The sequence below is a fragment of the Sus scrofa genome, chromosome 4, assembly GCF_000003025.6.
Source record: "Sus scrofa isolate TJ Tabasco breed Duroc chromosome 4, Sscrofa11.1, whole genome shotgun sequence".
In the NCBI taxonomy this organism is placed as follows: Eukaryota; Metazoa; Chordata; class Mammalia; order Artiodactyla; family Suidae; genus Sus; species Sus scrofa.
In genome coordinates, this window is record NC_010446.5 from 37,132,319 (window position 1) to 37,154,535 (window position 22,217).

A 22,217-nucleotide genomic window follows, 5' to 3' on the forward strand; every position below is an offset into this window, starting at 1 on the left:
AGACCCAAGATGGGCTTGCTTTACCAAGTGCTCTTCTCATTAACCACTCTAGAGTTTACTTTGGAGGTACACACTTGTGTTGGAGAATTAATATCCCAGTGAGAACGTAAAAGTGGATACACAGAGACAAGAAATTCAGCATTTAGGAAACTAGGTTTAGAAAGAGACAATCTTTCTAAGAGACAAAGAGAACAAAGAGTTCCCACTGATATGGAGGGGTGGGTTTAATCCCTGGCCCTGCTCAGTCTGGTTAAAGGATCCAGCTTTGCTGCGGTGGCAGTGTAGGCTGCAGCTGTAGCTTCGATTCGGTCCCTAGCCTGGGAACGTCCATATGCTATAGGTGCAGCCATTAAAGAAAAAAGAAAAGAAAAAAGAAAAAAAAAAAAATAAAGGAAGAGAGAACCAGCAAAGCCTTAGGAAAGGGATGCTTTCTCTGGGCTTTGTCGGGAATGCACGAGGCTCACTGACCTGGGTTCCCTGATTGTTGATGTCGATGGCATCACTCCATTCAGTGGTCATCTCCTCCAGCAATTCTACTCTCAAGAGGAGGCTTGGAAGTAAGTCTCTGGTCTTGCAGTCTGGATAACTGGACATCTGATGATACAGCTCATGATGAACCGAGCACTCGGGAGGGATTTTTCTGCAATAAACCTCAAACTTTGGAATATCTGAAATTGAAAAAAGGCATATGTAGACTTAGGATCTGAAGACAAAGACCTAGGGATATGAAACATGATGTGGTGAGAGAAATATCGCAAAGAAGTTTACATAAAGATTAATCCTTTTTTTTTTTTTTTTTTTTTTTTTTGGTCTTTTTGCCTTTTCTAGGGCCGCTCCCGCAGCACATGGAGGTTCCCAGGCTAGGGGTCGAATCGGAGCTACAGCTGCCGGCCTACACCAGAGCCACAGCAACGCCAGATCCAAGCCACATCTGTGACCTACACCACAGCTCACGGCAACACCAGATCCTTAACCCACTGAGCAAGGCCAGGGATGGAACCTGCAACCTCATGGTTCCTAGTCGGATTCACTAACCACGGAGCCATGATGGGAATGCCAAGATTAATCTTTTTATTTAAGGATCACAGGTAACTACTAAGTCAAAAAGCTCCAGGAAGAATATAGGTTTTGTAGCAAATTCAACACTATAAAATATACCTTTAATGTTTTCCTTTATAAGTATCGTCACTGGACATCTGTTGTGGAAGATTATTCGAGGACTAGGGTCTTCTGAGAGGGTTAAGTAAGTCACTCCGAAGTGTTCTTGATAGGTCAGTGCTATAGCCCTAGAACAGGGTCAGAGCCAATGACAGAAATGATTTAGTGCAAAACATGTGCTTCCCCTCCTGGTACATGTTCATTTGGATTTGTGATATTTGAACTTCTATGATACCTTTTCTTTTCAACATCAGAGGAAATGTTTTCCAGAGAAAGGAGGCCATCTGCTTATCCTTTAATAGCCAAACACTAATTATAGGTTTAGTAACTCTTTTTCTGACACTAGTAACACTGTTTTTACAATATTTTTTTAAAAGGTGAGAAAATATTTAAATTCTGCTTTGTCTTTTTAGGGCCACACCCACGGCATATGGAGGTTCCCAGGCTAGGGATCGAATCGAAGCTGGAGTTGCTGGCCTACACCACAGCCACAGCAATGCAGGATCTGAGCCGCATCTGCAACCTACACCACAGCTCACGGCAACACCAGATCCTTAACCCACTGAGCAAGGCCAGGGATCGGACCCGAAACCTCATGGTTCCTAGTCGGATTCGTTAACCACTGCGCCACGACGGGAACTCCAAAATTTTTAACAACAACAAAAAACTCACTCAGGTTGAGTTCTCCAATCAGAGGAGGACAACTATTCCCCTCAAGATGAAAAGTGTTTATAAAATCAGGGATGCATATGAACGTTGTGAAAGAAGAAGGGACGAGTACAGGGAACAGAGCCTTACTATTAAGGATAACTCGAGTTAGGACGTAATCTTTAAAAATATTACTACTAGGAATCTCTATACACATCAAAGTTAAGATGGCTAAGATCTCAAATAGAGTCTATAAATTCATAATCAGGAGAATAAGATACCTCTCATAAGGTCACAATATGTTTTCTCTTGGACTTTTTACATATACCATAAATAAGTTATTCCTGACAGCTACAAAAAGGACGTATTGCATGCAAAACGACCGCAAAATAAAAGTCCGGTATGAACAAACCATTACATGTCTCTGGCTTGATTCTGTGGTTGTTATTTGCATAATTGGTAATTGGTAATTGAAGTAACTTGCGTGCAGGAACAACCACAGAACAGAGTCTTCTGTGACTTGTGTTTATCTAAGATATCTCTCTTAATGACTTCTTGAGAAAAATTCCATTTGGAAGTGAAAGTAAAACATGGGAAAAGAAAAAGGTTTTCCAGCTTGACTCTCTCATATTTTAACCCTATTTCTTATCACTTGACAGAGGCTAAGAAATCATAAAAGGAGGCGATCTTTTCATTATGATATATTGCTGCTTCCGTGGCACAAACACCATCATCTTTTCCCCAGAAGAAGCTGCTGAAGGAAAAAAAAAAAAAAAAAAAAAAGAAGAAGCTGCAGAAGGAAAACCGATCTCATCAGTAGTCCACTAGGACAACCCATACGTGATCATACCATTTGCCCAGCTGTACATAACATCTAGCAGTCATTAAAAATAAAACCTCATTTCACAGGCGGTGAGCACTGCAACTATTCTCCTGTCTTTCCTGGCACCTGGATGAACAAGCAAAGAAGGGCATTCACAAAAATGTAAAATACCTGGTACAGAATCCATTTTCCCCACAGCTCCCCAAGGGCACTGCCACACTTTGTCTGGGGAACTCTTGTCTAACTACGGCGGGCAGGCTCCAGTACTGGGAGCTGTTGGCTGCTGCGGCAGGAGCAAAGGCCAGCAAGATCTGTTTCTGAAGCAGGGATGCATCCAGGGCTGACTGACTGATGTCAGGCCTTAAGTCCCAGCAAGGAAGGGAGCTGAACGTCACTGCAGGCTGCTCGCCACCAGGGTGAAGGCTGAAAGTAGCACCGTCCGGAATGTGAAAATACTGCAGACAGAGAAGACAGTGCAGGGGGGGCACAGTCACTATAGTCATACAGACAACTTGAGGTTTTTCAAGCACAGCTTCTGAGAAACCATAACCACACAGTCTCGGGAGGCGGCCAGGTGGGGGACATGGGAGGGAATATTAGAAATCCCGTTTCCATGAGAAGGTCCTAATGAGACAATTACAAGCAGCAAGAGCAGAGTCTGCGTTTCTAGGCATAATGAAACGGGATAGAGCTGGCGTGATTTAAAAGGTGATGCAAAGTTCTCAACATCCCCCAGGTACTGCGAAAAATCCAGATGCCATGGGCTAGAAATGCCGTTTGTTGGGAGGAAGCCCTCTTGGAAAGGTACAGCCGGGCTGAAAAAGTCGCACCCTGAGTGACCGTGGGCCGGAGGGGTCTGAATGAGATACACTGAATGAGATACAGAAGGGCAAGGTTGGGAGCTCAGAAAACCAAGGTTTTTGAAGGCTCATCCTGAGGGAACAGGAAACTCTGATCTCCAGCCTTTGGCTGGAATTCCACATGGTTTCTGGCACACTAGAGAGCCTCAGGATTGGAGACTTAAAAAGGACCTCTGGCGATAATTTATTTGAGTCTCCTCTTTCACAGCTGAGGAAGCTGCTTTCCAGAGCGCCGGCGAGGTGTCCAGCATCTCAGAGCCAGTGTGTGGCAAAGCCTGGCCAGAAGCCCGGCTTCCGCCTTCCTCCCCTGTTTGCTGTTTCTCCCACTGTCCCAGATGGTCCTCCTGAGAGGCTGGGGATTATCATGTCTCTTAAAAATTCCTGCACCTGCCCGGAGCAGGGTCAGGGTGGAAAAAGGAGGCCCCCTCAACTGCAGAAAGAATCGGGGGTGTCGAGGTGGCTGCTGGCAACTCTCATTTCCTGAGCACCGAGCCTTTTTACTCATAGTATCTCATTTAATTTTTACCTGGACGCTGCAAGGAATGCAAAATCATACCCCCTTTCAGATGAGGAACTATCAGTGTGGAAAGCCCTGACCCACTGTCTCAGGAAGCCCAAAGGGGGGAGAAGCAGGAAATTCATCAGGGTACAGACTGGTTTTTTCCCTTGAATCCTCGCCTACAATGTCATTACAGTAGACCTCTACTTGCCAACAGGGTCCTTTTGGTCACCTGCTGATTTTATTAATATTTCCGTGAACCAAGATGAAACTCTCTGATGCTGACATACTGGTAAATACTATAATGCACTGTAAGCTTAGCCGACCCAGACTTTCCTCCTAGTGTGTTGTTCTAATGTAACTTTTAGGAGCTAAAAGTAAGGGATCACAGTAACTGCAGATGAAAGCAAAGACAAAGAATACGTTTCAGTATGATGGTTTCAACAGCATAAAACAATAGCACACCACTTAGCATATTCTGTTTTTAGGGCCTTTTAAAATAGCTCCTTACTCTCTTAAAATAAAACCCTTCATCTGAATCGTATAAAGAACTGAATAAAAAAATCCTTCTTGGATTCATTTTCCACATATTCTGCCACAGAGACGTTAACATAAATGAGCTGGTACATTTTCACATTTCCTCTCCTTGTGGATGCGGCGCACAGGGCTTCCAGATCTGGGGCTCAGTTGGGGCTGAGCCTTCTGCACACACGGCTCCTGCAGGCGCGGTGCCCTGCAAGGCAGATGTTCTTTTCCATGAGCCTCAGAGCCAGTTCTCAGGCTCCGGTCCCGGCGCAGCAGGGGCCGTGAACTAGGGAGCCCGCTGCAGCCCCTGGGCAGATGGGTGGGGCAGCGCTGCCCCGTAGTGCGTCAGGCCAGATGTCTCCTTATTAATGACCTGGGAAGCGCTGAGCAAGACATCCAGGGTTTTAATGAAAGCGAAAATAAGTGAGTCTGTACCTATACTCAGTGTCAGCTTTTTATTTCTTCTAAGGTTAAAAAAACGTTGATCGGGATGATTATTGATTTATCAAAAACTTAGACAAAACAATCCATGCTTGAATTGCTTACCTCCTTTCCAGACTGGGGTGTGGAGACAGACAACTGGGGTTTATAAAATATCTGATATGGGGTATTATTGATTATTGTAGTCTTGTCTTCAATCTGAATAACTTGTATGCCTTGCTGTACCATGGAGGAAATGCAGAACTGGCATAACTGCAGGACAATTGGGGAAAGAGTAATTTAAAAAAATACTACATGGCATATAAACATCTCTTGATTATTTCTAAAAGATCATTTTATCCACTGGTTTGCCCAGGACAATATCCATTTTACTTTTTGTTCTAGAGTATTTATTAGAATTCCCTTTGTGTCTCAAAACTATCTTGGTCCCTTAAAGGGGCCATTCTGTGCTCTTCGGCCGGGTGCTTTAGCAGATCAGTTGCTTTTGCTGCTACTGTATAGTGACAGAGACTTGTTTTCATGTTCTTTAACCAATTCCTTCACAAAATATTTGCATCTAAAGCACTTTTATATAAACAGATGCCCCTTATCTTTCTCAACATAAAGAACTCAGCACAGCATTCCTTGTCTCCTCCTCACGCTTATCCTGGCAGCTCTCGCACTGAATGTGTACATGGACCAAGGGGAGTTTGGAGAACTACAATCACGATGATGATGATGAAAAAAACCAGTAACTGACCCTCATATATTGTGTTCATGTGCTCTATCTGTTTAAAGTACTTCATGCATATTATCTCACGGGATCCTCACCACACCCACATGGGTAGCTACTATTATCCCCATTTTACGGAAGAGGAAAAATGAGGCACAAAGAGGTAAGCAACTTGCCCAAGGTTGCAAAGATAAAGGGGGTTGGAATTGGAAATGATGCAGTCTGGCTTCCCTGTGCTGCTCTTAACGACCACATGTATCATCTCCCTGTCCTACCATGTTGTACGAGAAGATACCCATCTAGGAAGCGGTGACATCAGGACAGGAGTTCTCGAAGTGTGGTCTGGGAACCCTTAGGGGTGGTGGCTTTGAGATCCTTTCAGGGGTCCCAAGGTCAAAATTAATTTTATAATAATACTACAATGCTATTTGTCTTTTTCACTCTAGTTTTCTCAGGAGCGTACAGTGGAGTTTTCCAGAGGCTATATGACCTATGACGTCATTGTTTTCACAGCTAACAAAATGTATGTTTATGAATTCCTGTGTTTAAAATGTTCTCTCTTTTAAGACTCACAGACATGGAGAACAGACTTGTGGTTGCCAAGGCAGGGGAAGTGGGATGGACAGGGAGTTTGGGGTTAGGGGAAGCAAACTATTACATTTAAAATGGATAAGCAATGAGGTCCTACTGTACAGCAGAGGGAAATGTGTCCAATATCTTGGGATTGACCGTGATAGGGGATGATATGAGAAAAAGAATACATATATGTGCATGCCTGGTTCACTTTCTGTACAGCAGAAATTGGCACAACATTGTAAATCAACTATACACCCTGCCCCCCCCCAACAAAAGCACATTAAACAATAACAAAGTCTAAATTTTTTTCTCTGTTTTAATTTCTAACTTAGTAAATATTAATAGAAATAATCCACATAAACAGAAGGTTTTTGCAGGGCCTCAGTATTTTTTAAGAGTGCAAAGGGGCCCTAAGACCAAAAAGGTTGAGAATCACTACTAAAGAACAATGAGAGATAATTGTATTTTCTAAGAGTTCATTCCTTCATTCACTAACATGTATTCACATTTGCTCTGGCCACTTGGTGAGGTGCTGGAGGTACTAGGTCTTGGACTGTATTTCATAACTATTTCCCCAGGTTTTGATGGTCGTTCTCAGCTTACAACTGTTCAACGTAGGGTGATTCACGCTTACAGCTCTTTGCCACTTACACCCATGTTTCAGTGTTCTGGCCGGCAGACCATAAACATGTGTTGCCCAGACAACTTTGAGGAAATGGATACCAGTCTTGAATACTGAAGACCTACTTCTTTATATCACAGCAATTTATTTTTTAAAAGTTACCAAATGACCCTAACTTTTCTCAAGAGGGTCTTCAAAGATGCCTGTCAAAATCTAACTTCTGCCCCAGAGAAAGGTCAGGCTGAATTATACTCTCCTGATGAGGAGATGAGGGATCCCTTCTTATTCTGATTTGGGACAGTGAAAATAATGAAGCACAGTGTGTGATTTCTACATGGTACGCTGTGATATTGGACTTTCACGCATGCAGTTAAATGTGATTTGTTACTATGTTATTTAGCTTAATCGGTATTCACATACTACTTTGGAAAAGATTTATGTTGAAAAGCACACACCACTTGTACTTAAAAAAACTGATTACATATTTTTTTTGTATTCATATCTTTGCAAACATGGGTCTCAATCCCCTGTTCAAGAATACAACTCCTTCGTATCACATTGGTTCTACAGGAAAATCAGAATTGATGCACATCATTTTGCTCAGGATGTCCTTTCCAGGAGTAGAACCTTGGTTGCAGGAGATTTTGTCCTTTCACTCAATACTCAGAATGTAAGCAACTCTACTTCCTGATCTAAAACAAGGAAGCCAAGTACAATTTGTGGCTCTTTTGGAATAAGTTCATTTTTCCCCTGCATACAATAAATCAAGTGACTGCTGAGTGTTCTGAAATAGAGTGGTTATTGGATAAATTATGTGACACAGCTTTTATCACTGGCAAAGGGGGTGGGGAAGAACACTGTAAAAGAGAGAGGTCTAAGAAATCACAGGTTTCACTGGTATAAATGGTTTGGGACAAGAAACACCTAAGAGAGATTAAAAATGAAAAGGGGGCAGACTCATTTCAGATAGGTTGAGGGGATGGCATGCCATCCCCCTGCCTGCCCCTGAGCCACACAGACTCTGATCCTACCTTCTGATGCCCTGGGAAAGCGCCAAGTGTTATTTCAGCATCGACAAACCCTTCTTCATCCAGTGACACAACTTCACCATTACCTCCATCTTTCCACTTTGGAGATGTCAGGTTATGGACCAGTTTAATTGCTACCGACTTGTGCACAGTGTTTGTATTTGCCCAGTATATTCCAATTTGAAAAGCTTCCTGGAAAAAATAATGCCTCATTATAAAGTATTTTTCTTTTTTTTTTTTTTTTTTTTTTTGCCTTTTTGTCTTTTGTTGTTGTTGCTGTTGTTGTTGTTGCTATTTCTTGGGCCGCTCCCGCGGCATATGGAGGTTCCCAGGCTAGGGGTTGAATCGGAGCTGTAGCCACCGGCCTACGCCAGAGCCACAGCAACGCGGGATCCGAGCCGCCTCTGCAACCTACACTACAGCTCACGGCAACACCGGATCGTTAACCCACTGAGCAAGGGCAGGGACCGAACCCGCAACCTCATGGTTCCTAGTCGGATTCGTTAACCACTGCGCCACGACGGGAACTCCTAAAGTATTTTTCTTAACTTTGATATTTTTACTTCAATTCCTAGGAATTTCATATATTATATAATAGGTCTACTTAGGCAACCAAATCCCTTTAAGATTTTTTTCTTTTTTTGTAGTTGCAACATACATTTTATTTTAGTTTCCAATGCTTTCTTTCATTCACAATGGAATTCATATTTATGGAAGGAGGAAAAGACCTCAACCCAAACTGTGACTACCCTGTAAATACCAAAGGCTTACAATCTGAAGATTTCATTTCATTTGACAAAAGAATAATATGTAACATCAGGTATATGGAGGTCAACATTCCAATTCCCTAAGGTAATATTACATTATGTTTATAAAAAAAGGAAAAATGCAATTGAATAAAGATGTTTATAAACTGGAGTTTTTAAAAAAAAGACTCTCAAATTGTTCCCTATAAGGAAAACATTTTATTTGGGAACTCCTTGTACTCTACTTTCTTACAGATTTATGTGCCTTCTTGAACTGGGGTAGCCTTATCTAAAAAGTTCTCTTGTGATGGAATATAAAACCTTCCTATGAAATTCCGTTTTACAATCAGGTTTTTCCTCCTATGTTAGTAATGATTCTATGTTGTTATTTTTGAGAGTGGGTAGGAGTCCATGATTATGGACTGGCAAGTCCACTTCTAAAGGAAAAGAGGCCTTGGCAAAAATAGTTGTTCAGAAATCTTTAATTCTTACCCATCTTGCAAATCTCAGAGAGTTTCTGTAAAACCCCCCAAAACATCTAGGGTGTGAGTTAGCACAGAATATGGCTCTACATTCTTAACATACCCTGAGTGGGCCAATCCTAATACTTGTCAAACACCCTGTACACAATGGAAATGAGAATGTAACTAGTATGAGTTATCAAATGTAATGATAATTCAAGCATGAATACTGCTGATGGGGAAAAAAGACATCTGAAATGTCTCTGAATATCAAAGAACATTCCATACGCCTTATATATGCATCTAGGAGGGAAGTTTTCCACAATGGATTCATTCTGTTAAGAACATAAATGCAACTTCAAATAAAAGCTAGTTGTTGAAAGAAAGGAATTCATATTAGTTTTTTAAAAAAGTTATATAGTACCTGAAAATTAGGAGGGATAATAATTTTGCCAGCAGGAACCTGTAGAATAATCTTCTCTCCCTCAAACAGCCAGAGGTCCCACTTGGACTGATTGATAAGCAGGGCCCAGGGTAGCAGTTCTATCAACAAGGTCCTCACATATGGCTTCCAGGCTGACAGCTTCACTCGCATCGGGCTGTCCCACTGGCTCAGCTGCTCATTCCTATGCCAAATACCACATCCAAGAGACTCAATGAAACATGATGACTTCTGGATCCATGAAGTGTGTTTAAGGATTCCAGACACACAACGCTCCTGTATGACACCTCTTCACACTAGAGTCATGCCTTGCTGCATTTGCATTCAGGAGAAAAGCTTTTCATGCAATTATGTTCTAGATTAGGAATGAAGCAATCTACAGAATACATCTATTAGGTGATAAAAGGTCAGAATCTGGCATATATATACAAATATCTTTTTAAAAACATTTTTATGGTATCTAACATTTTTGGGAATGGTTGTTCACTCCTTAAAACTGAGCAATGTTTGTAGACAAAGACTGCTGGAGAACATACCTGTCAGAATCCTTTTTATTATAGGGCCACGTGGGTTGAAGGGACTTTTCTGGCCCATAGAATTCGTCGAGGATCTGATTAACTGTCCCTCCTGGGTGTATCTTAGTGGCTATTTGCTTAATGAGGGATGTTGAGATGGGGACGGCACAATGTGATGGATCATCTTCTTCTCTAGAGAACACAAAGAAAAAGCAAGAGTGATTATCAGATGTATTATAAACCAATACTTTTTCGTGAGAATGAGTCAATGTTTGATGATTTGGGGATGATGACACAGTTTTAGAATAATCTGGGCTGTGGCCTCCCCCTCCCCCCCAACGCCTGTGAGGTTCATCTCTTGCTCCTCTACAGAAATGATGTGTCAATTAAATGTTCTGATCATCCCTCTGATTTATTTCTAAAGGTGCTGAATTTTATCTATAGAATATGAGAATACCAGACAGGGCAACTTTAAAACAACATTCTCCTAAGATAAGAAATCATACGAAAACCCTCTATCCTCCCATTTCCCCTCAGTGGGACAAGGTTACATTTCTACGGAATCTCTCTTGGAAGATATAAGGACTTTCCCAGTACCTTGCTTGAAATGTTAGGTGATGTACAAGGTCAGGTTCTATGTTTTGCAGTGGTTTTTCCTGTCCTTTTCCTGGAATAACTTGTGTTTCACTCAATCCAAGACTCCTTTTCTCCAAATGTATGATAATGGGGTCTGGAAGATGACTCCTCATGATAAAAAGAGGGCTGAACACAATCTATAAAAATAAAAGGACAGAACAACTTTCATATTTGCTTTGTTGCAGTATTCCAGCTGTTCGATGCCGAAACAAACTTGTAATAAATCTCTTCCCTGGGTCACTCTGACCTTAATTTATTTCAGAACAGGAAAGGTCAGAGTCATATACCATATTTTAGGATTGCAAAGCACTTACCATTCGCTGTTGCACTTGAGAACTGGGTTCTAAAGTCAAAACTGTGCACCAGACATAAATAATGGAACTGTTTGAAGATGGCACCTGCACATGAGATAGAAAAGGGTCCTATTAAATACTAAAAAGTTTACTAATTAATCCAAGTGAGACACAGATATAATATCTGTCTGGAGGATACAGAAAGCCTAATGTTAGAAAAAAAGCCACGTTAAAATAACCAAGCAAAATCAAACTTCATTGTGGCCTAACGTGAATGTGCAGTGAGTCAAGGAGCCCAATTCGTTCCATAAGGATGAAGGGATGTGTACGCAGAGAGATTGATTCAAGAGTCAGTGGGAGAATGAAAGAGATGATTTGTCCTTTATGGGAGTGAATGTGATGGCAGAGATGGAGAAAGAGATAAAAAAGTAGCAGATCATCAAAAAGATTCTCAAGTGGGGGGGACACCCTTTATTCCCTCCCATCCCCCCAAAGCCCTGGTACATCAGAATCTTTTTCAGGATGTAACCCATCTCCATCTGGGAGGGTTAGAGTCTTGGATACTGGAAGTGATTCAACTGTGTGGTCGTGGGATGGGGAGGAGGGAGTTTGAGAAGTGATATTCAAAGCCTTGTTATATTACTCCTCTCTTTTGTACATGTCACTTATTAATAAATTGAGTGGGGGTGCTGAGTAAAGAACATAATGAGAAATTTTAAATTTTAAAGCCGCACCATTCTAGATGGTACTACTTCTCATACCTGAATGACAACGCTATACTCAGGGGCCTTGGATTCCAGGCACACGTCTCTCGACCAGTCTTCATCTCCTTTGGCCCTCACACACAACTCGGTCAGTTCACTGTTTTCGAGTATGTATGAAGGCAATTTCTGCTTGGCTGTGAGGCAGTCAAAATGTTCTCGAACCACAGCTTGTCCGTCTTGACCAATGTAATGCTGAACAACTTTTAGTTCTATACTTTGAGACAAGTAACTACAGATAATCTGTCTTCCACAGATGATAATCTAAAAGACAATCAATCAATCAATCAATGAGACTTCATCAATTCAGATTCCATGCATTGGAAATAGAGGCATACCTTGGAGATACCACAGGTTTGGTTTCAGACCACCACAATTAAGCAAATATCAAGATGAACCCAGTTACATAAATTTTCTGGTTTCCAAGTATATATGAAAGTTCTGTTCACACTATATTGTCATCTTTCTGCCCCGGAATGCAGCAGCTTGATGTGGGATCTCAGTTCCCAAACCAGGGACTGAACTCGAGCCATGGAGGTGAAAGTGCTGAGTCCTAACACTAGACCATCAGGGAACCCCTTACTGTAAACTACTGAGTATGCCAAGCATTTTGCTTTAAAAAACAAAAACAAAAAACAAAACAATGTAATACATTAAAAAATAATCTTTTTGCTAAAAAAATGTTAACCATTATCTGAGTCTTCAGTGAGTTGTAATCTTTTTGTAATAGTAACATCAAAGATCACTGATCACAGACCACCATAACAAATGCAATAATAAATGAAAAATATTGCTAGAGTTACCAAATGACACAGAGACATGAAGTAAGCAATTGCTGTTAGAAAAATGGCTCTGAAAGACTTGCTCCATGCAGGGTTGCCACAAACTTTAAATCTGTAAAAATGCCATATCTGTGAAGTGCAATAAAGCAAAGTGCAATAAAACAAGATACGCCTTATGTAATTGTTCAGACGGAGCAAACTGTGCTGATTTTCATGGAAAGAAAATGAAATCATAGGCTTATTTAGAGAGTATGAGAAGAAAAAGAGGCTTGGAAGGAGAGAAGGGACTTTGCTCTGGTCATGAGGCCTTTGCAGGACTCAACTAGTATAGGCAGGATCCATGCCCAGCTAGAAATACCGGTCATGTGCTTGAGAGTGAAGGAGAGGCTGGAGATAAAATACTGGTGAAATAAATGCCTTGTAAACGTGCAGACAGAAAGGCACTTTACCTGGAAAAGTGAGTAGAGGCTCAAGCCCAGTAACTGGCCGACACTTCAGGACAGACTCAGGGTGAGAAGCCAGGGAAGGGGCTGGAGAAGAAGGGGGGTGGAGGTAAATCAGGAGAAAGTGGCCTTGCTGAAGTCACGAGAGAAGAGACTGCCTGGCACGTGTGGTCAGTGGTACCAAACAATGCAGCAGCCATAATGGAAGGTGACTGTAAACAAGACTTCAGCTCTCATAGCTGAGAAGACAGCAGTGATCAATCTATTCCCTGAGGCTCATCTCCAAGGGTTTACTGAACTCTTCATGCTAGATGAGATCTCTGTAGAGACGCCTCATACAAACAACTTTTAACACAGAAGCCCAATGATATTTTATTTTATTCAGCTTTTTCCTAAAGTGTAGAGGCATTTATCTTTATATAGCACACAGAATTATCCATTAAACACATGGATTATTTGACTTTTCATCCAGCTAAGAGTATAGTTCAGAGTAGGCTTTAAGAAATCTCTCTTAAATTGGTGGAAATTGCAAAGATAGAGGAAAATTTATTCCTATGCAGTGAACACTTTTAAAAAATCAAATCCTTCTGCATAGGAATTTTTACCATGATTGAGGAAGACAGAGTTTTCACATACTGGATTTCCTTATTTGTAATATTTTTCTAGATTTTAGAATAACAGTAAGCATACATCTATAGCATATTTACAGGTCTCAGGACATGATGGTTAATTTTACGTGTCAGCTTGAATGGGCCATGGGGTGCACATATATTTTGGTCAAACATTCTCTTGGTGTGTCTGTGAAAGTGTTTCTGGATGAGATTAGCATTTGAACTGCAGACTGAGTACAGCAGATTGCTCTCCCTAATGTGGGTGGGCCTCACCTGACCAGCCTAAGAGCTGAAAGAACAAGGAACCTTAACAAGAGCGGGCTCCTCCTGCTTGGCTGCTTGAGCTGGACATTGGTCTTTCTCAGCCTTTGGACAAAGACTGAACCATCAACTCTTCTTGCTACACTAGCCTCCTGGCTTTGTGACCGGAACTACACAACAGCTCCTCTGGTTTTCCAGCCGGAAGATGGCACATCTTGGGACTTCTCAGCCTCCATAATTGTGCGAGCCAATTTATAATAAATCTCTCTTTCCCCTTCTCTACGTACATATACGTGTGTATATACGTATGTGTACATGTATACGTGCACACACACACCACTGATTCCATGGTTTTTTTTTAGGGCCGCACCCATGGCATATGGAGGTTCCCAGGCTAGGGGTCGAATCAGAGCTGTAGCCACTGGCCTACCCCACAGCCACAGCAATGCCAGATCTGAGCCGTGTCAACAACCTACACCCCAGCTCATGGCAACACTGGATCCTTAATCCGCTGGGCGAGGCCAGGGATGGAACCCACATCCTCATGGATACTAGTTGGATTTGTTACTGCTGAGACACAATAGAAACTCCTGATTCTGCTTCTTTGGAAAACCCTAATAGAAAACATTTCCACAAATTATTTCTTTTATTTTCACAGCAACCGATTTATACAATAGGTGTCACAAGAACTCCTTGTCTAAACATGGAAAAAAAAAGGCACAGAGATGTTGAATAACTTGCCTGATGTTACCCAAGTTGTCTGGCCCAGAGTCTGTCTTGACAGTCACCCTGATGGTATCTCCTAAAATTAATATCTTACTAATTAAGAAAACATAGAAACAATAAGAAAGGGAAAAAAGGTTGCCCACCATAAGGGCAATGTGGCAGAAACCACTGGTCCATGGCAAATAGCTGGTCCCTCCTTTTCCCTGGCTATTAAAATCTTTGACGTGGTTTAGGTCTCAAAAACCAGCACACTACTCAGGGATGGTCAACACCTCCCATGGCCCCTGGAGGCTGTATCAGTATTGGTACAATCTCATCCTGGTAATTCCATTCCCCTTTTGACAATGATTTGTTTAGGGGTGAATACGGAATTTTGTTTTGGCTAATAATATAAAAAAGGACAACTGCTACAAGGCTTGGGGAAATTTTGACTACTTGATAATAAGGGAGACAATTGAGAAGAGAAAACCTTGCTTTTTTTCTGCCACGGAAGATGCTACGAGAGGACAGAGCTTTTGCAGCCGTCTTGAGACCAGGAAGGCAAATTCAAGAGGACAGCAGAGAAGCAGGGACCGCACTGAGTTGCTTAATTAACTAACCAACACTGAACCTGCCTCCTTCCTCTCTGTTACGTGACATAATAACTAAAATAGGACCAACAAGAGTACTGCCTCATTAACGTCCTGTGAAGATCAAAAAAACTATTTTGTAACTTCAAGCTGAAAGCATCCTAACTGATACATGTTCCTGTTATTAGGAGTAGTTTGTAACTATAACTTTCAATAAAACTATTATTTACATAATATGAAGAACTATTTATGAACTATTATTTACCCCAAACAAATCTGCTAGGTTGAGAGACCAAAAATTTAAGTCATTGTTGTTTTCAACTTACATTATTTGAAAAGTGAAGATTAGGATTTTCTTTCTTTTCTTTTCTTTTTTTTTTTTTTTGCCTTTTTAGGGCCACACCTGTGGCATACGGAGGTTCCCAGGCTAGGGGCTGAATTGGAGCTACACCTGCCCTGTCAGCCTACACCACAGCCACGGCAATGAAGGATCTGAGCTGCGTCTGTGACCTACACCGCAGCTTACGGCAATGCCAGATTTTTAGCCCACAGAGCGAGGGCAGGGATCGAACCTGCAACCTCATGTTTTCTAGTTGGATTCGTTTCCGCTGCGCCACCATGGGAACTCCTAGGATTTTCTTAAGCATTTATTTTCCAACTACCTATTACTTTGATTTTCTTTAGAAGGAACACATCTGTAAAAACCAAGCTGTACTTAACTATTTCATTTCCCCTAGATGCTTTGGCCATTATAATCTATGGAAACAATGTTTTAAAAATAACACAGACCATGCCAGGCTTTCTTTAGCATCTGGGGGTTGCTAGATTCTCCTGATAAGCCTTCTGATGCCACCGCATTGCCTAACGTTGAGTAAACATCTGAAAGCTCTGAGGCAGTATTTAACTCTGTTCTCTTATCCTGGCTGTGCCCAGGCCTGGCAATGTGTGCTCACTGCTCTTGCTTCAGAACCTTTGGGCCCCATGAGATTTAGGAGAGAATTTGGCTGTCTCTCACAGAAACCACAGAATCTCTGCAACCATCTGGGACTCACTTTGTTTAAAGACAAAGATCCTCTTGGTGGGTTTTTAGTTTCATTTTCAACGAAAAAGCCTGTTAAATAGGCTTTCAAATTTGATCAAAAAGAAAACCCTTAAAAGTGGCCAGGGAGGAAAGGCTACTGAGTGGAAGGAAAACCAAGATGGCTCCTCGTTGGGCTGGTGCTGCTCACGGCTGCTCCCACGCGGGGTTCAGTGAGAGCTCATGTCTGCTTTTCTTCAAAGTGGCCACACTTACAATGCCGTGATTTTGAAAATTATGGTTAGAATTTCAAGATTAATCTATCAGTTGAAGACAGCTACTTAATTTTTTTTGAAATGTAGGGTTTCTCTTTAATACACATTTCCAGGTTTCACACTAATTCCCTTCTTTTTCCAAAGCCACAAAGATGTGTACTGAAGATAGCCACATATGATTTTACTTAGCAGGTTTCAGAACTCTTATTAGATCAGTGCCAAGAAGAATAGTGATATTAAAGAATAACTCCAGAGCACCAGATGCACTGGAAAATGATATCTTAACCATGATGAAAAGTGTATGTAGAAAGATACAAATATGTATACATACATACATTTACAGGTACACTTAAGTTTTAGCGTGGTAAAGCTTTCCTCAATGAAAGGAAAGAAAACATGGAAGCAAATATGTGTACGGGAGTAGCTGCATAATGCACAATATTCCTGAGAAGTTTTATGTGTGGTCAGTTTTCACTGAATTGGAGAAACGAGAGAGGGAAAGGAGAGTTAGGGTGCAGATAACTAATGTCATTGTTCAAAGAAGCTTTAGCCAATTCTCCACTGTCCAGTGGCACATTAATGTGGTGAAGATACATCAGGGAGCTGCACACACTCACCTCCACAAACGGGGCTTGGCCATTAGACAGCTGTGGTTTGTTGCCAATTTCCAGGCCCAGGTGGGGTGGGGGAGGAGGAAAGAAGCCAAGATGTAAGGGAGGCAGGGATCTAGGAAGCTCTTCTAGAAGCTTGGTTCCTATCTTCCCAACCTGGCCCACTGTACTTGAAAGCTAATCTGAATGTTAGTTAATCTACCCTGAGCTTAAAAAAAAAAATCCATTTTAAAAAGAAATAATATATTTGTGTGTGTGTGAGAGAGAGAGAGAGAAGGACAGGGAGTTGGGGGAAAAGAGAGACAGATGAAAAACTGAAAGCACTGACTAGAAAGGTTTTTCACAGCTTTGAGACATATTAGTTAATCCACCATGACCTTAAAAAAAATCCAATTTAAAAAGAAATAATATATTTGTGAGAGAGAGAGGAAAAAAAAGAGACAAAGAGACAGACAGAGAGTGGTGGAAAAGAGAGAGAGAGAAAAAATCAAAAGCACTGACTGGAAAGGTTCTTCACCACTTTGATACATGCAGCAGGTGGTTCGAGGCTGCCTGGTGGTCTGTTGAACCTCATATTACCTGGGTTCCATATAAACCATTTTCCACTTGCTTCATTCTAGGTTAAATGAATTGCTGTTTCTGTGTTCCACTTTTCCCTAAGTTTTTTTAAATGGCCCTAATACAGAGCTGAGTCTCATTTGATGATGACAAGAAATGCTAAAACTCAAACTATGAGTTATGTGTGTACATGCCTTCTATGATAGTGGGAATGTAAAATGGACCTTCCCAGTTCCTGGGGGAGAAGAAGACACTTCCTTTGAAAAAGGTAAGTGTAATGTGAGTGCAGCTTATGCTCCCATTATTGCTCTCCAAAGGGTCCTTTCCTGTTTGGCTAGATCTCACTTTTCTTTCTTTTTCTAAAAGTGTATCTATTATATTAGGGTAGAAGCAGAGAAAAGTATGAGGCATTCCCAGCGGAAAATGATTATTAACATTTAACAGTACAAACGACATTTGGAAAAGTCCTGAAATGTGATTCGGCACCAGATGCCTTAAAATCTACAGACCTGACATTAACGGGGAGAGTGACTAAAAGAATTCCTTAAACTTCAAATGTATTAAAAAAAATTTTTTTTTTAGTTCTGATTGGAACCCCTCATAGAAATATTTAAAACTGAAAAAATGCTAATGGTTTGAAAAACTCAGGAAATCAGCAGGAGTTTTAGGATAAGCATCTATTCAGTTATTTAAAAAATTAGTGTAGCCCCAACAAGACTCTGGTAAGACAAAACAATGAACTTTGTCTAAGGAATAAAGTACATCTCTTTAGTTTGGGAATATGCATCAAGCACCACAAAAAATGTTCATACCCTTTGCACAGGTAAATTTTATAGCAATTATTTTAAAGATAGACTCAGAAATTTGGACATATAATAATATACAAAGATACCTAAATATTTATTATAGTGACCAACTGGAAACTAAGTGTCCAAAACAAGGAAATGTCTAAATGTGTTTTAATATACTGTAAGGCAAATCACTATACCACCATTATAGGGATAATTTCAGGAATTTTAAATAACATGAGAAAATAAGCATTATATATTGTTAAGTGAAAACAAGTTGAAAAACTATAACCACAATCAGATCTCAAGTATCTACATGGAAAAAAAAAGAATAGAACAAAATTTACCAAAGTACTAACAGAATATATTTTTTGGGGTGGTAAATTTATGGGTAATTTTAATTTTCTTCATTAGGATTTTCCATATTTCCAGATATATTTTTATAATAGTTAACATAAAAATAAGTGTTAACTAATATTTATTGAGTGCTTTTCTTTTACAAAAGGACTGTGAAGCATAGAGAAGTTAAGAAATTTGCCTATGGCCATATAGGTAGTTAAGTACTAGGGATGAGAAATCTTTAAAAATCAGGGGGAAAAGGTAGGTAAAATTTTGAGAGAATTAAAAAGAAATTATTTTTCACGATCAACTTATTCATGGTATACCGTTGCAAGAGTATCTGCTCAGGGGCATTGTATATATTAATTTATCCCTAAAATTTAATATCATTTCTTCAAAACAGACAATATCTATGGCAAGAATGAGGCATTTAATACAGTAACACAAAAAAGTCCACCTGGCATTACACATGCCTTGAAGGAGTTCATTATTGTAACTAAACTAAAGTTTACTGGGTTATGACAGTGGGCCAGGCGATGTTGTCAGCACTGTACATATACAAACTCATTTAATTCTCGAACTTGCATCATGAGGAAGGCGCTATTACTGTCTCTATTTCACAGATGAGAACAGGGATTCACAAAGGTTCAACAATCTGCTGACCATCACACAGCTAGCAAGGGGGTACAGGCAGGTCACTGTTGACCTTAACCTACCTTCAAAACATTTCTCCACCTCTATCGAAGGACCCAGCCACCCCACTGATTGGTAAACCTTCTAGCAACTGGGTGCTAAAGAGGCGAATGAGTTGGGAAACTCTGGACCAGAGCTAGGGTGGTCCAAGCACCTGAGATCTTGTTAGAAATACAAATTACCATGCTATGCCCAAGAGCTACTAAATCGGGAACTCTGGGGGGTGGGACCCAGGAATGTGTGTTTTAACAAGCCCTCCAGGGGATTCTGATATATATTCAAGTTTAAAAACCCACTAGCCTTGAGGGATAGAAACCAAGGGGAAATATGAACTCCCCTCATATTTTTATTTATTTATTTATTTTAATTTTTTTTTTTGTCTTTTTGCCATTTCTTGGGCTGCTCCTACGGCATATGGAGGTTCCCAGGCTAGGGGTCGAATCGGAGCTGTAGCCGCCGGCCTACGCCAGAGCCACAGCAACGCGGGATCTGAGCCGCATCTGCAACCTACACTCCTGCTCACGGCATCGCCAGATCCTTAACCCACTGAGCAAGGCCAGGCATCTAACCCACAACCTTATGGTTCCTAGTTGGATTCGTTAACCACTGAGCCATGACGGGAACTCCTCCCCTCATGTTTTTAGAGGGCTGTAACACAGGGGAGAGGTGACAAGTTGTGTGTGCATTTTGTGTATGCCTCATAAGTTCTGAGGAATGTAAAAGACTGGCTGAATGGTGACAGATTTTGGCTCAGCATTTGGAAAGAACTTTTTGAATAGCTGCATGTAACCAACAATGGAAAGGGGCTGCTGTGTGAGAGAGTGAGACTCTCATCATGTGGAGTAATCCAACAGATGCTGTACGACCATTTCTGAGGCACGCGCGTGAATGAGAAGGTGTAGAAAAGGCTCTTTGGAGAGACCCTGAAGGACGGAATCGGAAAACCAGTATGTACTGGGCAGATCTTGGTGGACAGCAGCTCCATGCAAGAGAGCTTGGAGGGCAGAAGGGAGTGACACTTCTTGCCCTTCTGACTTTCCAGCTCAAAGCCCACACCAGCTGGGCTGGTCCCCAAGACGCATCTGCCCCGTATTTGTATCTTTGTTTGTCCTATATAGCTGACTTGGAATACCCTCTCTTAATCCAAATACGACATGTTTTCCAAAGCCCCATTCAAGTCAGTCATCTTAGTGAAAACCTCTAAATTCCCTTCACGCTTACTGTCAGTTGCAGATACTGCTGAGTTTATGTCAATTTATAATTTAAAAGTGAAGAGGGTGTCAGTACTTAGTGTCTTTCATTTTACCCTGTCTTATGGGAGGCAATCTACAAATACTTGGAGGGAAGGTCAGCTGATGGGGAAGACTCCTCGATGCTTCTTTTCTGAGACTCCGCTGCTATAGTTCTCTTTCACTTCTGCTGCCCACAAAGAGAACATGAGGTCCAGCTCCCTGATTAGGTGCAGACCAAGAATGAATCTGGTATGGGTCCTACTGTTCACCAGTTGCTTCCTGCTTGCCCCCTGGCACACGGCAATGGCGTAGCCCCGGGTGCTCAACACAAAAAGTTCCTTTTTCCTTTTCTAGGGACTGAGTGCTGTTTCTATCATGTGCTCAGTTCACAAAAGCTCTGGATAGACTGTTACAATCCAGATGCAAATGTATATGTTAAAACTCTTATGACAAATCCAGTTATTATGTGTGCAGTGAAGCCAGTTTTCAGATTTTAATACTTCCTTTTTTTCTTTTTACTCTTGTCATATGCTCCACGCTTGAAAAACATCTTTTAAAAACCACATTTTCACATCTTAAGAACACAAAAAAGTGTCAGATACTTTTTTTTCCCCCTTTGCAGTCTTAGAACTTCAAAAACAGCCAAAAGGAAGTTTTATAAAATACGTAAAAATATGTGCTGAGAGCTGAGGTTTTATATGCCAAGAGTCAGCCTGCAGTGAATTTTTACTGCAGTTAATATTAACTCCTAAGGAAAGAAAGCTTGCTGGAGACTCAGGCCCACTCTGTCCTGGGAGAGAATCACGACACTTTCTCGCGGAGCATTCTTCCGTGTGTGAGCATCAACTCCTGGTTATCCACTGTTGGATTATCCAGAGTCCCCACTGTCCCTTGCTTCTCTCCCTTCTCAATAAAGACCCTTTGGCCATTTCACAGCTCATTAGCACCTCCACCAGAAGGTAGGTGGTGACAGGGAGAAGAGGTGAAACTGAAATCAGTAAATTTTACTGCTCGTTAGCAGCTCTTGTAAAAGACGTGGGACAACGGGGATGAAGCCATCCTCATCATCAGGATCATCGACGAGCACTTGCGAAGTGCTCGTGGGCATGGCAGCAGCAGGTATGACTAGGCACGGCACTGGGAGGTTTCTTCATCGTTAATTATTTTCATTTCTTTAGGTTTTCCTTCCATCAGTTACATCGAATGATCAAGACCCATCTGGGCCATGAACACGAAGGCACTTACCTGTTTTTGCACTCCGCTGAGTTGCTGAACCTTGATGATGAGCGAAGCAGTTCGACCCTTGTACTGAATAGTTCTAATAAAAGTCCCAGCGTGGTCCACACTGAAGGGCTCCGACCAGCGCCAATTGCCCCAACCTTCAATACAGATGTGTAACAGCTGGAGAGAAAAACAATAATCATCATAATGCCAAAAGTGCCAACAAAAATCGAGTCCTAAAATGAAAGTCTCATTGCTGGAAAACCTTCCTATTTGTAATATTTAGCATCTGTTTTCTTTCTAACCTGCATTATTCATCCACTTCCAGCCTATTCAACCAGGCT

General features: G+C 41.3%; 1 protein-coding gene across 10 annotated transcripts in view; it reads right to left on the reverse strand.

The window, feature by feature from the left end:
• VPS13B (vacuolar protein sorting 13 homolog B) overlaps positions 1–22,217 on the reverse strand; it is a 735,231-nt gene that overhangs the window by 46,390 nt on the left and 666,624 nt on the right. For all 10 annotated transcript variants that reach the window (XM_021090606.1, XM_021090607.1, XM_021090603.1 and 7 more), the window contains 11 exons: positions 21,898–22,053; positions 11,747–12,010; positions 11,007–11,090; positions 10,654–10,829; positions 10,078–10,248; positions 9,524–9,725; positions 7,896–8,084; positions 5,060–5,206; positions 2,801–3,084; positions 1,159–1,286; positions 469–668 (listed from right to left, as the gene is read on the reverse strand). In XM_021090606.1, the coding sequence (XP_020946265.1) occupies positions 469–668; positions 1,159–1,286; positions 2,801–3,084; positions 5,060–5,206; positions 7,896–8,084; positions 9,524–9,725; positions 10,078–10,248; positions 10,654–10,829; positions 11,007–11,090; positions 11,747–12,010; positions 21,898–22,053 (2,001 nt within the window). The remainder of the gene's footprint in view (positions 1–468; positions 669–1,158; positions 1,287–2,800; positions 3,085–5,059; positions 5,207–7,895; positions 8,085–9,523; positions 9,726–10,077; positions 10,249–10,653; positions 10,830–11,006; positions 11,091–11,746; positions 12,011–21,897; positions 22,054–22,217) is intronic.